The 17433-nt window shown below is 41.1% G+C and overlaps 1 protein-coding gene across 1 annotated transcript in view; it reads right to left on the bottom strand.

The window, feature by feature from the left end:
* Window positions 1-362: 362 nt before the first annotated feature.
* Window positions 363-17433, bottom strand: part of SLC44A4 (solute carrier family 44 member 4) — a 65748-nt gene continuing 48677 nt past the window's right edge. Inside the window, exons 11-22 of the mRNA XM_063431482.1 lie at window positions 16150-16272; window positions 12150-12249; window positions 11977-12069; window positions 9396-9498; window positions 8994-9250; window positions 8478-8572; window positions 7808-7911; window positions 4318-4391; window positions 4083-4153; window positions 3554-3648; window positions 2007-2091; window positions 363-1630 (exon numbers count right to left, since the gene is read on the bottom strand). Coding sequence (XP_063287552.1) covers window positions 1503-1630; window positions 2007-2091; window positions 3554-3648; window positions 4083-4153; window positions 4318-4391; window positions 7808-7911; window positions 8478-8572; window positions 8994-9250; window positions 9396-9498; window positions 11977-12069; window positions 12150-12249; window positions 16150-16272 — 1328 coding nt within the window. The 3' untranslated portion in view covers window positions 363-1502. The remainder of the gene's footprint in view (window positions 1631-2006; window positions 2092-3553; window positions 3649-4082; window positions 4154-4317; window positions 4392-7807; window positions 7912-8477; window positions 8573-8993; window positions 9251-9395; window positions 9499-11976; window positions 12070-12149; window positions 12250-16149; window positions 16273-17433) is intronic.

The raw sequence follows: 17433 nt of genomic DNA, 5'->3' as shown, positions 1-17433 counted from the left end.
AGGCTCTGTCACTCATAGCCAGGGGAGGTGTGGCTAGGGCTGCATAAACAGAATCAAAGTGATTTAACTCCTAAATGACAGTGAATTGAGCAGTGAAATTGCAGGGGAATGATCTATACACTAAAACTGCTTTATTTAGCTAAAGTAATTTAGGTGACTATAGTGTTCTTTAGAATAACCTAGACACACATTTCTAAATGATAAAAGCTGGCTACTGCCAGGATAGATTCCTTGCTGCTACCTACATTCTGATTCCTTTCCCCTCGTCTCACCTTATAGCGGACATCATCATGTGACTTCCACATTGTAATTTAATATCTCTGTATGTACACAGTTTGATCAAATCAGAAAGCAGAACAATATCATTAATGAACCAGTTTATTAAACTATTATATAAATATAATTCATTTTTGTTGTATTGCTCTTCACACACATATACAAAATATTTATATATACACAAACTCATTGAGTGTACAGTAATATAGGATTTAATATCTATTTAAAATATTAATCAGTAGATAAAAATCAAAGGACTAAATTCATTTACACAGTTTATATACACTATAAAGTGCATTTTAATTAACTCTAGGGCTCATATTAACGCCTTATCTTTGGCTACGCAGAAACTTTATAAATAAGATTCCTTCAGTCTATGACTAATTCTAGGTTAAAGATGCCTAAAAACAGAATTCACATTCTTACAGGTTGCAAAGATCCAGATGAAGGCACATTTAACCAAGGTGAATGGCCGAAATGGTAACGATGTGTGTGTGGAAGATGGTGGAATGTTGGAAGTATGAATGCCTTTGGGAAGGGGTCATGATTTTAGTTGCTCCCTCCACTGACCTATCTCAACCTACACCAGTCAATATTGAACCTGCCCCACACTAATGCCAAAGCTCCACCTATCCGGTCAAGAACCCACCTATTTTCTGTCCAATAAAATGGTTTAAAAATTAAAATAAGGGCTTTGGACCCCTGACCCACCAATTCTGTCATTAAACGAGATCTGACATGTATGACAGAGGGGAACTGGACATCAGATTCCAACATACTGAAAACGATGTGACAATTACTTGAAAACTGTAAAATAAAATAATGTGGTATTTATAAAACCAATGTTTGTACAAAAACATGCATAGTAAACAGAAGAAATTGAGAGGAAAACCAAACGAGAGACATGTGAAATACAAAAATCGTTTCCTTTAAACTGGAAGTGAGGTCACAGAAGAGAACACTGAGCGTTGTTCTAAGCCCTTCTCACTCTAAAGCCCTATTTTCACAGATATGTATTAAGTAACTGAAATGTAAACAATTCTACCACCATCTCTAAATAGGGCGGCTATGGCCAGCAGCAGGAAGTGACAAAAAAAAGTATTTTATATAAAAAAATCAACAACGTATCGAATGCGATATGATATCTGATTATGAAGGAAGTTTGGTCACTTCACGCTCGGAGTGATGATAACGAATAGAAAGTAACATTCCACCCAAGCCATGCATTATTTCTTTTTCTTCTTCTTCACTTCTGACTCTGGTGGTCGATTCTTCTTATTCAGAATAGACATGAGTGATTTGGGCATGTAATATGGCTTTTCTTGAGACCCATCATTACGTTCTAAATCTTCCACTGAAAATGGAAACAAATCCACGTCATTAAGGCCACATCATGGTGGTCATGGCATTCTCTGTATTTGGGGGGGAAATCATGTGTACACTACTTCAGGAGAATGTAGCAACACGTGCCTCTCTCAACATTGTTTTTTATGGTTATTTGGTTATTATATATTTACTCAGAACTGTAGAACTCTTAGTTGGAAAACATAATCTTACAAGAAGACCTTATCAGGCCTGTCATGGGAGAAGCTTATTCTAAGGATAATTTAATTCGCTACTATACTGATCTAAGCCATGAGGCCATCTCTGTGAAATCATTGTGCCCTCTCAGCTACAAGCTCCAACAAGATGGTCTTCAGGAATACATCGGGTCATAATTCAATACTCACAGAAACACAGGAACAAAGTGTCCACGCACATAGTATACACGCTAAAGAAGCCTTGAGCAATCATGTATGACCCAACGACTATCGTCTGTAGGGGCAAAAAAAATGGGGAAAAACAAAGATACTAATAAGCAACAGGCATTTTAATAGATTATTTATACTGTATCTCATTAATCTGGATGCAGGAATGATGTCAGAGTTAAACCTTGAAGTGCTGTGTGCGCTCTACTGGATAGCAATCCAAAACACTTTAATAAGTAACATGCCTTATTTACAAATGTATTATTAATACTTTTTAATTAGGAACATGTAAAAAGAAAAATCCTAAAAATGTGTGTAGCAATTTTTTTTAATAATAAGAATAATATATATTGTGTTCAAGTAGAGATTGTCGCCGTATTAGTCCAGTGAGGTTGATGTAAAAAAAACAGAAAATTCTTATCTTGTAATACCTTTTTTTTTTGACTAACAATTTTTTTCAAGCTTTCGGGAGAACCTCCCTTTCTCAAATCTATAGCATTTCTGAGCAAGAGGACACATAGAATTCAAAGTTGAGTGGTGATGCAGGGGTTAAAGCGACATGAGTGTGGATAAGACACAGGTTTGATAGAACATAGACACCATTCTTCCAGAGGGTCGTAAATATCTTGTGTGAAGGTCACAGAGCGAGGGGGGAGAGAGAGAAAAAAAATCAAGCAAACAGTCAGAAGATGGTGCTAGAAGGGGGGAGTATTAATATTAAGAATGCATGTATATGTACATATATACATATATATGGGTCTATGTATGTGTAGGCACATTTGAATACGTGTTGATACATGTATTGGTGCTTGTGTGTGGATCTACATATATTTGGACATTTGGTTGTATTTATATGTACTTGTGTACAGTGTGTATGTTCTTGTGTATACTTGTACATATACACTACTTGTGTATATGTACATGTGTGTGAGTGTGTCTGTGTATGCTGGATATAGGTCTTCATGCATATCCTGTAACTCTTGGATGGAAATTCATGCATTCTTTATATTAATACTCCCCTCTTCTAGCACCATTTTCACTGTTTGCTTGTTTTTTTTCCCTCTCTCTCCCCCCCCTCACTCTGATCTTCACACAAGATATTTAGGACCCTCTGCAAGAATGGTGTCTATATTCTATCAAACCTGTGTCTTATCTGCACTCATGTCTCTTTAACCCCTGTATCACAACTCAACTTTGAATTCTATGTGTTGTCTGGCTCAGAAATGCTTCAGACTTGAGAAAGGGAGGTTATCCTGAAAGCATGTCATTAATAAATTCTGTTATATATCAACGATTGCAATCCATATTGTATTGAAATTAATTTCCTAGAAAGTCTGACCAACCCAGAGGTTGCCTGGGCATCATGAAACAACACTTACATACAGATTACAAAGGTTAGTCCTCACTGGTGTATAAATATTTATAAAAGAATAATGTGATCTGTTAGGAATATTTGCCATTTCAGGCTTTGCTTCCCTGTAGCAGAGATATTGCTCACACAAAGCTCCTCGTACACCTACACAACTCACCAAAATGGGGATCCAATAATAGTTCAGATTTGGGGGCTTGAAAGCATCGTTGTCAATCTTTAACTTATTAGAAAAGAAAAAGAACGCAAGGACTCCTGAAAGGGAAGAGACACGGTGAGTTTGGAGTGAACAGATCTGAAAAGGGGAAAAAAGGAGAGAGTTGGAGAGGTAGAGGAGGGAGAATAAAGTCGAGCTGCCAAAATGAATGGACTAGAGTGGAGGAGGTACAGGTAGAAAGAGAGAAATGAGGAAGGAATATAGAGATACAGTGGAGCAGGGGCAGAAATTCAGAGAGGAAGGGGGAATAAAATGGAAGAATTCAGGAGAAACGAGGCAGTACAAAAAAAAAAAAAGAAACCGATCGATGCAGAGTGAAAAATATAATGAGACAAGAAAAGGAAAAGGTAAAACAAGAGAGTGTAGGGAGAGCAAACAAGATAAACAGAGAGAAGAATCTAACATGAGCTGTAGAAAGGTCGGACAGGCTGGGATACGGAGCCGGATATAACCAATATTTCTTGGTTCTCACCTACTCCTCCAACTACAATCAATTTCCCAAAAAGTATGAGCAAGTCGGTCACTTTATCCAGAACAACCACCCTATAGACAGACAAATGGACAAGTTTAGGACCACCGTACGCACAAAACAGCATCCCAACCTACATGCATGGACAATTACGGTCCTCTTCTGAATACACAGCACATGACCCATGTTAATACACGCACGCATGCACACAGTAAATTCATGGATGCAATATGTTCACCTCAAAACGTTCCTCATCAAGAGTTTGAAGGCGTTTTTAGCGGAAACACAGAAATTCTTCCCGTACACCGCAATCTGAGAATGGAGAAGGGAGAATTACATCGGTAGAATAAGGAGAAGCTCTGGTTTATGGGGAATGATGAGAGGGTACGCCAAAATGTTAAGAAAAAGGGGAACACACCTCAATTCAGGTAGTACTACCATGCTATATATACACACTACACCCAGGGTTTCCTGTATCTACTTTCCGATTAAATTACAAATTAGCGAGATGTTTGAACATTATAGGGGTTATAGCCCAGCATAGTAAGTTGGGTTTCTTGAAATTGAGATAGAAACAATAATTACTTCAGTACTGCATGAATCCTCATCTATATAAAACACTATTCACCTTAATCCAGAATTATGGATTAAGTCAGGTTTTAAGCTAGTATTCATATCACACAATGCACAGAGGAGATATCTGATATTATCCCCACCCAAGTTACAGTTTATAAACAGGAGCTACCCAGTTACAGTGTATACAGGAGAGTGTTGGACACATTGTGTGTTATCCAGTTACAGTGTATACAGGAGAGTGTTGAACACATTGTGTGTTATCCAGTTACAGTGTATACAGGAGAGTGTTGGACACATTGTGTGTTATCCAGTTACAGTGTATACAGGAGAGTGTTGGACACATTGTGTGTTATCCAGTTACAGTGTATACAGGAGAGTGTTGGACACATTGTGTGTTATCCAGTTACAGTGTATACAGGAGAGTGTTGGACACATTGTGTGTTATCCAGTTACAGTGTATACAGGAGAGTGTTGGACACATTGTGTGTTATCCAGTTACAGTGTATACAGGAGAGTGTATACAGGAGAGTGTTGGACACAGTGTGTTATCCAGTTACAGTGTATACAGGAGAGTGTTGGACACATAGTGTGTTATCCAGTTACAGTGTATACAGGAGAGTGTTGGACACATAGTGTGTGTTATCCAGTTACAGTGTATACAGGAGAGTGTTGGACATATTGTGTGTTATCCAGTTACAGTGTATACAGGAGAGTGTTGGACACATAGTGTGTTATCCAGTTACAGTGTATACAGGAGAGTGTTATCCAGTTACAGTGTATACAGGAGAGTGTTGGACACATAGTGTGTTATCCAGTTACAGTGTATACAGGAGAGTGTTGGACACATTGTGTGTTATCCAGTTACAGTGTATACAGGAGAGTGTTGGACACAGTGTGTTATCCAGTTACAGTGTATACAGGAGAGTGTTGGACACATAGTGTGTTATCCAGTTACAGTGTATACAGGAGAGTGTTGGACACATAGTGTGTTATCCAGTTACAGTGTATACAGGAGAGTGTTGGACACATAGTGTGTTATCCAGTTACAGTGTATACAGGAGAGTGTTGGACACATTGTGTGTTATCCAGTTACAGTGTATACAGGAGAGTGTTGGACACATTGTGTGTTATCCAGTTACAGTGTATACAGGAGAGTGTTGGACACATAGTGTGTTATCCAGTTACAGTGTATACAGGAGAGTGTTGGACACACAGTGTGTTATCCAGTTACAGTGTATACAGGAGAGTGTTGGACACATTGTGTGTTATCCAGTTACAGTGTATACAGGAGAGTGTTGAACACACAGTGTGTTATCCAGTTACAGTGTATACAGGAGAGTGTTGGACACATAGTGTGTTATCCAGTTACAGTGTATACAGGAGAGTGTTGGACACATAGTGTGTTATCCAGTTACAGTGTATACAGGAGAGTGTTGAACACACAGTGTGTTATCCAGTTACAGTGTATACAGGAGAGTGTTGGACACATAGTGTGTTATCCAGTTACAGTGTATACAGGAGAGTGTTGGACACATAGTGTGTTATCCAGTTACAGTGTATACAGGAGAGTGTTGGACACATAGTGTGTTATCCAGTTACAGTGTATACGGGAGAGTGTTGGACACATTGTGTGTTATCCAGTTACAGTGTATACGGGAGAGTGTTGGACACATTGTGTGTTATCCAGTTACAGTGTATACGAGAGAGTGTTGGACACACAGTGTGTTATCCAGTTACAGTGTATACAAGAGAGTGTTGGACACATAGTGTGTTATCCAGTTACAGTGTATACAGGAGAGTGTTGGACACATAGTGTGTTATCCAGTTACAGTGTATACGGGAGAGTGTTGGACACATTGTGTGTTATCCAGTTACAGTGTATACGGGAGAGTGTTGGACACATTGTGTGTTATCCAGTTACAGTGTATACAGGAGAGTGTTGGACACATAGTGTGTTATCCAGTTACAGAGTATACAGGAGAGTGTTGGACACATTGTGTGTTATCCAGTTACAGTGTATACAGGAGAGTGTTGGACACATAGTGTGTTATCCAGTTACAGTGTATACAGGAGAGTGTTGGACACATTGTGTGTTATCCAGTTACAGTGTATACAGGAGAGTGTTGGACACATAGTGTGTTATCCAGTTACAGTGTATACGGGAGAGTGTTGGACACATAGTGTGTTATCCAGTTACAGTGTATACAGGAGAGTGTTGGACACATAGTGTGTTATCCAGTTACAGTGTATACAGGAGAGTGTTGGACACATAGTGTGTTATCCAGTTACAGTGTATACAGGAGAGTGTTGGACACACAGTGTGTTATCCAGTTACAGTGTATACAGGAGAGTGTTGGACACATTGTGTGTTATCCAGTTACAGTGTATCCAGGAGAGTGTTGGACACAGTGTGTTATCCAGTTACAGTGTATACAGGAGAGTGTTGGACACATAGTGTGTTATCCAGTTACAGTGTATACAGGAGAGTGTTGGACACATAGTGTGTTATCCAGTTACAGTGTATACAGGAGAGTGTTGGACACACAGTGTGTTATCCAGTTACAGTGTATACAGGAGAGTGTTGGACACATTGTGTGTTATCCAGTTACAGTGTATCCAGGAGAGTGTTGGACACAGTGTGTTATCCAGTTACAGTGTATACAGGAGAGTGTTGGACACACAGTGTGTTATCCAGTTACAGTGTATACGGGAGAGTGTTGGACACATTGTGTGTTATCCAGTTACAGTGTATCCAGGAGAGTGTTGGACACAGTGTGTTATCCAGTTACAGTGTATACAGGAGAGTGTTGGACACACAGTGTGTTATCCAGTTACAGTGTATACGGGAGAGTGTTGGACACATTGTGTGTTATCCAGTTACAGTGTATACAGGAGAGTGTTGGACACACAGTGTGTTATCCAGTTACAGTGTATACGGGAGAGTGTTGGACACACAGTGTGTTATCCAGTTACAGTGTATACAGGAGAGTGTTGGACACACAGTGTGTTATCCAGTTACAGTGTATACTGAGGAAGAGCCCCAGTATGCTGCATACATACGAGTATAGTGTACACAGATGAATTTCCACCAATATACATAGCCTACTCCCCTTAATAAAGTGTACACAGTATATTTCCAGAAGAAGAGTTACCATGATATATGCATTGCGGTTTAGGAATTTGATGAATTTCTCCAGACACCAGAAGCAGCATTTCAGGCAGCAGAGGAGGAAGCGTGTACAGGGATTATGGACGTCTGGGAAGAATAGAAAGCTCTATGAAATGAATCCATCAGTATAGGTTCAATTTCAGCTAAGAATGGCAATGCATAACAGCCACTAGAATAGCTCAGATGTTGGCATTACAGATTTAATTCCCAGCAGTGTGATATCCTCCTAAGCTCTAACAGAGTGAGTACCTTTTGGTTTAGCACTAATAATAACTGCATATAATCAGTACTATTCAAATTCAGATGATGTTATTGGTTGCTTCCGATCTAAATAAAAAAAGCCAAAGATGATTTGGACTCCATGGATGGATGGCCTCCAAGTAAATCTTCTGGTGGTGTAGTCCTAGGGGAGGTTCTAGCTCTCGCTCGCCTTCCATGGGAATACTTTTCTGCCCCCCTTATTATAGCTTCTTACCGATCTATTTCTTGGTTCTGGACTTGGGGGAACCCGCCCTGTTCTAGTGGAGAGTAAATATAAGAGGTAATTCTAGGAGACTTGTTTATGCTGTCTGGCTTTTGTCTTGCTAAACAAAAAAAACTGAATTAAAATCATCGGCTACCACTCAACAATGGTCATTGTTTGATAACATTACTTTTCAGTTTGTGGTCAAGATATTCCAGTATGATCCTGATGACTTGGATGATGGTGAGAATCAGGGCTCCAAATGCTAGTGATCCAGTGTGATATCTAAGAGAAAAGGGTATTGGATGAGTAAAAAAGGGGAGGAGGGGAGGGGGAGAGAGAAGTATAAAGAACAGTAATTAATACTTTAGAGTAGTCTCTGGATCAATACACACAATACTAAACAAATGGAATCAATTCTATGTGACCCCTGGCTGGATAAGGATCATCTAAAAGAGCAGAACTGCAAAGAACTAGCAATTACCAATATCGAACCGCGATAACTACCTTAAACAGGAAGCTTTATCATTGAAAAATGACATTAGGTGCTGCTCTCATTTTGCACACAATATTCCATTAAGGGGGGGGGGGGGAGATTATCAAACAGACCCTACAAAAAGAAATTACTCTGAAAAACATTTCCTCTATTTATTGGAACAGCAGGTGAGCATCCCACCCATGCATAATCAAAACCTTCTAGACTCACCTGAGTGTTCTCATGAAGGCAGCAGATACTGGGAAGAAAGGGATGTCTCTGGGTTTGTTGAAGGCCCAGTAGTAGGACGCGAATGCTCCAGCCATCACGCACTGTCCAAGAGCAATGACAAAATTCATGCACCACAGGAACCCAATGACATTGTATATCTGCAGGTTGAAGAGGTTGGTCTGGTAGAGTCCCTCAGTATTGTACTTATAGAAAATACACTGAGCTTCACTGCAGCCTGTACTGGAAGCATTGAATGTCTGGTGGAGATAAAAACACGGCTACATTTAATGAACAATGCCCCATTTATATCAACACAGTCACAGATCCTCATGTCACCAGTAACACAAACACATATATGATTCCAAACAGCCACACACCGACTCTCACACAAGTGGCACTCACCATAGGATCACAGGTCTTATTGCCAGTGATATTTGCACATCCTGGGAACGTTGTGTTTGCAACAGACACTATGTATAATGGAGCTCCAGACGTAGCAAGGTATCTGATGGGGGTCAGTTAAAGGGCCAATGGGACCATTTTACATTAACACAACCCCTAATGTTGACATCCTGTAATATGCAGTTTGATTAATCACTTATGTGTCAAAGCTCTTACAATATACCCATTGTTTGAGCCCTTTCCTGGCCAGCATTCTGCATTCTATCACTATATTAACCCCGTGTGTATCACTAAAGACCACCTTTCTACCGCAATAAACTTGACTGATTGTCACAATTGATCTTTACATCAACATTAATGAAACACTATAGGTTCAGGAACACAATCATGTATTCCTGACCCTATAGGGTTATAAACACCATCTAGCCCCCCTGGCTCTCCTAAATATAGTTATATCTTACTTTTATTCCAGTCTGCCTGCTTGGCTGACCCCATCAGAAGTGTTGATCACAGCCAATCACAATGCTTTCCCATAGGAAAGCATTGGATTGGCAGAGCTTGTCAAGGAGGCAGGTCAGGGGCAGAGATAAAATACAGCCACAGCCATAATCTCCTTAATAGAGATGCATTGAATCAATGCATTTCTAGGAGGACAGTTCAGTGTCTCCATGCAGAGGGTGGAGACACTGATTGTCAGTGCTGCACACTGTGGAGGCAGTGTCCTACTAAGGGAGGGGGGTGGTCTGCCCTGGGTGCCACTAGGTAGGGAGGTGCCACCAGAGCTGGCCTTGGAGAGGAGTGAGTTGTGAGTCTGCACAGGGCGCCATGGCAGTAGGGTCTGGGAGCAGGAGCAAGAAAACTTCTCGGAGAGTTGGGGGCGGAGTCAAATCGGCAGAGCCTATCAACAGCAGGGCATAGCTAAATGCGCCCTCCACCCCCTGCTGTTACTGCTGCACACAGAGGGGAAGCAGGAAGGAGTCCCTGCTTCCCCAACAGGGACTTCAGTGACTACACTCCTCCTCCAGTAAGCGAGAGAGAGTATGTGCGTAACTGTATGTGTGACTGTCAGTCTGTGACTGTGTGTGTGACTGTAACTGTTACAGTCTGCCTGTAATTGTGCATGCTACTGCCTGTAAGTATTTGTGTGTGACTGTCTGCCTGTAACTGTGTGTTTGACTGTGTGCGAATGACTATGTGCCTGTGGCTGTATTTGACAGTATATGTGTATAACTGTGTGCATCTGACTGTGTCTGACTGTCTTTGCCCTGCAGTGAGCCGGCAGCTGGAATATGACATCATCCCGGCATCAGCGTCATTACAGTGCACGCAAGGGACTTGTGCAGGAAGAGCACAGAGATCCCAGCAGCAACCACTTACCACCAGCCCTCCACTCTGGCCTTCCTAGAGCAAGGTAGGAAGGTGGGGTGGACCTCTTATTAATTGTGTGTATGTAGCAAGCAAATACGGGAGTTATCTAATAAACAAAGATCGAAGTTTAAAGGTGTCAGCCAGCCCACAACAAGAAATCTGAGTGGCTTATGTGAATTCTATGCAAATTTGTTGCCGGATGCCAGCTGGCATCAGACAGCCAATGGCAGCATATTACCCCATCCCCTAGTGAAATGTTTTAGTGCCCCACCAGTTTTGACTGTGGTATCTTCTGTGCCCCGCATTTATTGTTCCTAGTGTCACCACTGTGTCTGCATGTGTGTCAGTGTGTATCTATGTATCTGCATGAGTATATAAGTATCTGCATGTGTGTCAGTGTGTATATGTGCATACATCTCAGAATCTCACCAACACTACACACAAATACACCCCTTTATTTTAACGTCAACACTTCATACAAACCCCACCATTATATATAACCACACCACTGCATTCAAAAACCACACTACACACAAATGAATGCTTGCATTCAAATGCCAACACTACATACAAACACATCCCTACATTTACTTAAACATACTCCATACACAAATATGCTAACAATCAAACACACAAACACTGCTCAGTGCTAAGTGCATTATATAAAAATTGTGATTGTTTTTTACATTTTAAAGGGGGTCGAGGGTGACAAAAATAGGACCCGCCGGGTGCCAAATGCTCTAGGTATGCCTCTGTGTGGAGGTATTCCTAGGCTGTAATGTAAACACAAGTGTTTACTGCAAAAAGCCTGAGGAAAATTATTATACTCACCATAACAATAAGTTGTAGTTGTTCTGTTGACTATAAGCCAAGCTTGACTCCACAAACCCCTTTTCTCTAGACAGTGAATTGCAAATCTTTGTTCCCTATGGACTAACTATACGTGTGTCCCCCCCCCAATTGTGATCATTTTATTGCATCTCGCTATTAAGTCTCATCACTTGCAAAATATGCCCAGATTTCTTCTATGAGGTCTGACTTGGTAAAAATCCCCAGATCGTCTGGCTCAGGGATAGGCAACCTTCGGCTCTCCAAATGTTGTGGACTACATCCCCCATAATGCTGGCAAAGCATCATGGGAGGTGTAGTCCAAAACATCTGGAGACCGAAGGTTGCCTATCCCTGGTCTGGCTCCATCAATGTTAAAGGATACAAGGCCGTTATGCCCCAGTATGCGATACAGACCAGCAGGAGGACGAAAGTCACGATAGGGTAAAAAAGAGAGGACATTATGTGACCAATAGCCCTGTGGAGAGAGGGAACATGCGTATTATAGATTTTCTCCTCCTTCTACACAAGCAGTAAGTCCCACAAGCCCTCACTCACTTGCTGGCTTCTTTAATCAGAGCGATTGCAATGAGAATCCGCTTTCTGAGGAACAGTAGAAGTAAGAGGAGGATCACTTCAACAACAATTAGTATGATCACTGCGGACGAGAGAGAGACAAGTGACTGTTGCAAGTTGTAAGAAAATCAGTGTAGATGTATCTTTTTTTGCCAGTCTGTTTTTATTGAGGCATAAGTATACCAGATGAAGACAGAACACAAGTGACAGTCTCAAGATATATATCAAGATAGGACACATAATATATATGTAATCTCAAACTCCAAAAGGAGAAAAACACAAGTTATTATAAAATGCACAATAATAATATGCAAGCAGAACATGACAGTGTTGCATGTTTTGTCACCAATTGAAGGATCAAGTCACTTGATTTTTTTTTATAGATATTGGAAAAAAATATATATATGCAAAATACACCCCCAGTGCCTCTGAAGGGACTATAAAGAGACTAATGGTTAATAGCGGTTGTTAGTCTAACATCAGTGTGGTGATGGCCAGCCATGTAGGAAGTATTAGAGAGTAGGGTAATATTCACTGATAACCGGCCATGTAGGAAGTATTAGAGGGTAGGGTAATACTCACTGATAGCCGGCCATGTAGGAAGTATTAGAGAGTAGGGTAATACTCACTGATAGCCGGCCATGTAGGAAGTATTAGAGAGTAGGGTAATACTCACTGATAGCCGGCGATGTAGGAAGTATTAGAGAGTAAGTTAATATTCACTGATAGCCGGGTATGTAGGAAGTATTAGAGAGTAGGGTTATTAGAGAGTAGGGTAATACTCACGGATAGCCGGCCATGTAGGAAGTATTAGAGAGTAGGTTAATACTCACTGATAGCCGGCCATGTAGGAAGTAGTAGAGAGTAGGGTAATATTCACTTATAGCCGGCCATGTAGGAAGTATTAGAGAGTAAGTTAATATTCACTGATAGACGGCCATGTAGGAAGTATTAGAGAGTAGGGTAATATTCACTGATAACTGGCCATGTAGGAAGTATTAGAGACTAAGTTAATATTCACTGATAGCCGGCCATGCAGGAAGTATTAGAGAGTAAGTTAATACTCACTGATAGCCGGCCATGTAGGAAGTATTAGAGAGTAGGTTAATACTCACTGATAGCCGGCCATGTAGGAAGTATTAGAGAGTAAGTTAATACTCACTGATAGCCGGCCATGTAGGAAGTATTAGAGAGTAGGTTAATACTCACTGATAGCCGGCCATGTAGGAAGTATTAGAGAGTAAGTTAATACTCACTGATAGCCGGCCATGTAGGAAGTATTAGAGAGTAGGTTAATACTCACTGATAGCCGGCCATGTAGGAAGTATTAGAGAGTAGGTTAATACTCACTGATAGCCGGCCATGCAGGAAGTATTAGAGAGTAAGTTAATACTCACTGATAGCCGGGTATGTAGGAAGTATTAGAGAGTAGGGTAATATTCACTGATAGCCGGGTATGTAGGAAGTATTAGAGAGTAGGGTAATATTCACTGATAGCCGGCCATGTAGGAAGTATTCGAGAGTAGGGTAATATTCACTGATAGCCGGCCATGTAGGAAGTATTCGAGAGTAGGGTAATACTCACTGATAGCCGGGTATGTAGGAAGTATTAGAGAGTAAGTTAATATTCACTCATAGCCGGGTATGTAGGAAGTATTAGAGAGTAGGGTAATACTCACTGATAGCCGGCCATGTAGGAAGTATTAGAGAGTAGGGTAATACTCACTGATAGCCGGGTATGTAGGAAGTATTAGAGAGTAAGTTAATATTCACTCATAGCCGGGTATGTAGGAAGTATTAGAGAGTAGGGTAATACTCACTGATAGCCGGCCATGCAGGAAGTATTAGAGAGTAGGGTAATACTCACTGATAGCCGGCCATGCAGGAAGTATTAGAGAGTAGGGTAATACTCACTGATAGCCGGCCATGTAGGAAGTATTAGAGAGTAGGGTAATATTCACTGATAGCCGGCCATGTAGGAAGTATTAGAGAGTAGGGTAATATTCACTGATAACTGGCCATGTAGGAAGTATTAGAGAGTAGGGTAATACTCACTGATAGCCGGCCATGTAGGAAGTATTAGAGAGTAGGGTAATACTCACTGATAGCCGGCCATGTAGGAAGTATTAGAGAGTAAGTGAATACTCACTGATAGCCGGGTATGTAGGAAGTATTAGAGAGTAGGGTAATACTCACTGATAGCCGGCCATGTAGGAAGTATTAGAGAGTAGGGTAATACTCACTGATAGCCGGCCATGTAGGAAGTATTAGAGAGTAAGTTAATACTCACTGATAGCCGGCCATGTAGGAAGTATTAGAGAGTAGGTTAATACTCACTGATAGCCGGCCATGTAGGAAGTATTAGAGAGTAAGTTAATACTCACTGATAGCCGGCCATGTAGGAAGTATTAGAATGTAGGTTAATACTCACTGATAGCCGGCCATGTAGGAAGTATTAGAGAGTAGGTTAATACTCACTGATAGCCGGCCATGCAGGAAGTATTAGAGAGTAAGTTAATATTCACTGATAGCCGGGTATGTAGGAAGTATTAGAGAGTAGGGTAATATTCACTGATAGCCGGCCATGTAGGAAGTATTCGAGAGTAGGGTAATACTCACTGATAGCCGGGTATGTAGGAAGTATTAGAGAGTAAGTTAATATTCACTCATAGCCGGGTATGTAGGAAGTATTAGAGAGTAGGGTAATACTCACTCATAGCCGGCCATGTAGGAAGTATTAGAGAGTAGGGTAATACTCACTGATAGCCGGGTATGTAGGAAGTATTAGAGAGTAAGTTAATATTCACTCATAGCCGGGTATGTAGGAAGTATTAGAGAGTAGGGTAATACTCACTGATAGCCGGCCATGCAGGAAGTATTAGAGAGTAAGTGAATACTCACTGATAGCCGGGTATGTAGGAAGTATTAGAGAGTAGGGTAATACTCACTGATAGCCGGCCATGTAGGAAGTATTAGAGAGTAGGGTAATACTCACTGATAGCCGGCCATGTAGGAAGTATTAGAGAGTAGGGTAATACTCACTGATAGCCGGCCATGTAGGAAGTATTAGAGAGTAGGGTAATACTCACTGATAGCCGGCCATGTAGGAAGTATTAGAGAGTAGGGTAATATTCACTGATAGCCGGCCATGCAGGAAGTATTAGAGAGTAAGTTAATATTCACTGATAGCCGGCCATGTAGGAAGTATTAGAGAGTAGGGTAATACTCACTGATAGCCGGCCATGTAGGAAGTATTAGAGAGTAGGGTAATATTCACTGATAGCCGGCCATGTAGGAAGTATTAGAGAGTAGGGTAATATTCACTGATAACTGGCCATGTAGGAAGTATTAGAGAGTAGGGTAATACTCACTGATAGCCGGCCATGTAGGAAGTATTAGAGAGTAGGGTAATACTCACTGATAGCCGGCCATGTAGGAAGTATTAGAGAGTAAGTGAATACTCACTGATAGCCGGGTATGTAGGAAGTATTAGAGAGTAGGGTAATACTCACTGATAGCCGGCCATGTAGGAAGTATTAGAGAGTAAGTGAATACTCACTGATAGCCGGGTATGTAGGAAGTATTAGAGAGTAGGGTAATACTCACTGATAGCCGGCCATGTAGGAAGTATTAGAGAGTAAGTGAATACTCACTGATAGCCGGGTATGTAGGAAGTATTAGAGAGTAGGGTAATACTCACTGATAGCCGGCCATGTAGGAAGTATTAGAGAGTAAGTGAATACTCACTGATAGCCGGCCATGTAGGAAGTATTAGAGAGTAGGGTAATACTCACTGATAGCCGGCCATGTAGGAAGTATTAGAGAGAAAGTGAATACTCACTGATAGCCGGCCATGTAGGAAGTATTAGAGAGTAGGGTAATACTCACTGATAGCCGGCCATGTAGGAAGTATTAGAGAGAAAGTGAATACTCACTGATAGCCGGCCATGTAGGAAGTATTAGAGAGTAGAGTAATACTCACTGATCGCCAGCCATGTCTCCTTCACATTGAAGTAAACACCTATGTTCACAGTAAAACCAACATTCTGGATTGTACTTCCACTTTTATTCAGCGCATCGTACTCTGTGTAACAGTGATATATCCCTAGCAGAAGGAATGAAAACATTAATCAATGAAGTTTGCTTCAATCTCTGATACATTTAGACACAGAGTGAGATTATTGTACATCCGGGCTTTATAGGAAAGATTGATGGGTGATTTATAGTAAAAAGATAGCTTGGGCATCGAGGGTGAGTAATGGGTGATTTATAGTAAAGAGATAGCTTGGGCATCGAGGGGGAGTAATGGGTGATTTATAGTAAAGAGATAGCCTGGGCATCGTGGGTGAGTAATGGGTGATTTATAGTAAAGAGATAGCCTGGGCATCGTGGGTGAGTAATGGGTGATTTATAGTAAAGAGATAGCCTGGGCATCGAGGGTGAGTAATGGGTGATTTATAGTAAAGAGATAGCCTGGGCATCGAGGGTGAGTAATGGGTGATTTATAGTAAAGAGATAGCCTGGACATCGAGGGTGAGTAATGGGTGATTTATAGTAAAGAGATAGCCTGGGCATCGTGGGTGAGTAATGGGTGATTTATAGTAAAGAGATAGCCTGGGCATCGAGGGTGAGTAATGGGTGATTTATAGTAAAGAGATAGCCTGGACATCGAGGGTGAGTAATGGGTGATTTATAGTAAATAGATAGCCTGGGCATCGAGGGTGAGTAATGGGTGATTTATAGTAAAAAGATAGCTTGGGCACAGAGGGTGAGTAATGGGTGATTTATAGTAAAGAGATAGCCTGGGCATCGAGGGTGAGTAATGGGTGATTTATAGTAAAAAGATAGCTTGGGCACAGAGGGTGAGTAATGGGTGATTTATAGTAAAGAGATAGCCTGGGCATCGAGGGTGAGTAATGGGTGATTTATAGTAAAGAGATAGCCTGGGCATCGTGGGTGAGTAATGGGTGATTTATAGTAAAGAGATAGCCTGGGCATCGAGGGTGAGTAATGGGTGATTTATAGTAAAGAGATAGCCTGGGCATCGAGGGTGAGTAATGGGTGATTTATAGTAAAGAGATAGCCTGGGCATCGAGGGTAAGTAATGGGTGATTTATAGTAAAGAGATAGCCTGGGCATCGAGGGTGAGTAATGGGTGATTTATAGTAAAGAGATAGCCTGGGCATCGAGGGTGAGTAATGGGTGATTTATAGTAAAGAGATAGCCTGGGCATCGAGGGTGAGTAATGGGTGATTTATAGTAAATA

This window comes from Pelobates fuscus, chromosome 9 (genome assembly GCF_036172605.1).
Source record: "Pelobates fuscus isolate aPelFus1 chromosome 9, aPelFus1.pri, whole genome shotgun sequence".
In the NCBI taxonomy this organism is placed as follows: Eukaryota; Metazoa; Chordata; class Amphibia; order Anura; family Pelobatidae; genus Pelobates; species Pelobates fuscus.
This window is presented reverse-complemented; position numbering and strand designations above follow the sequence as displayed.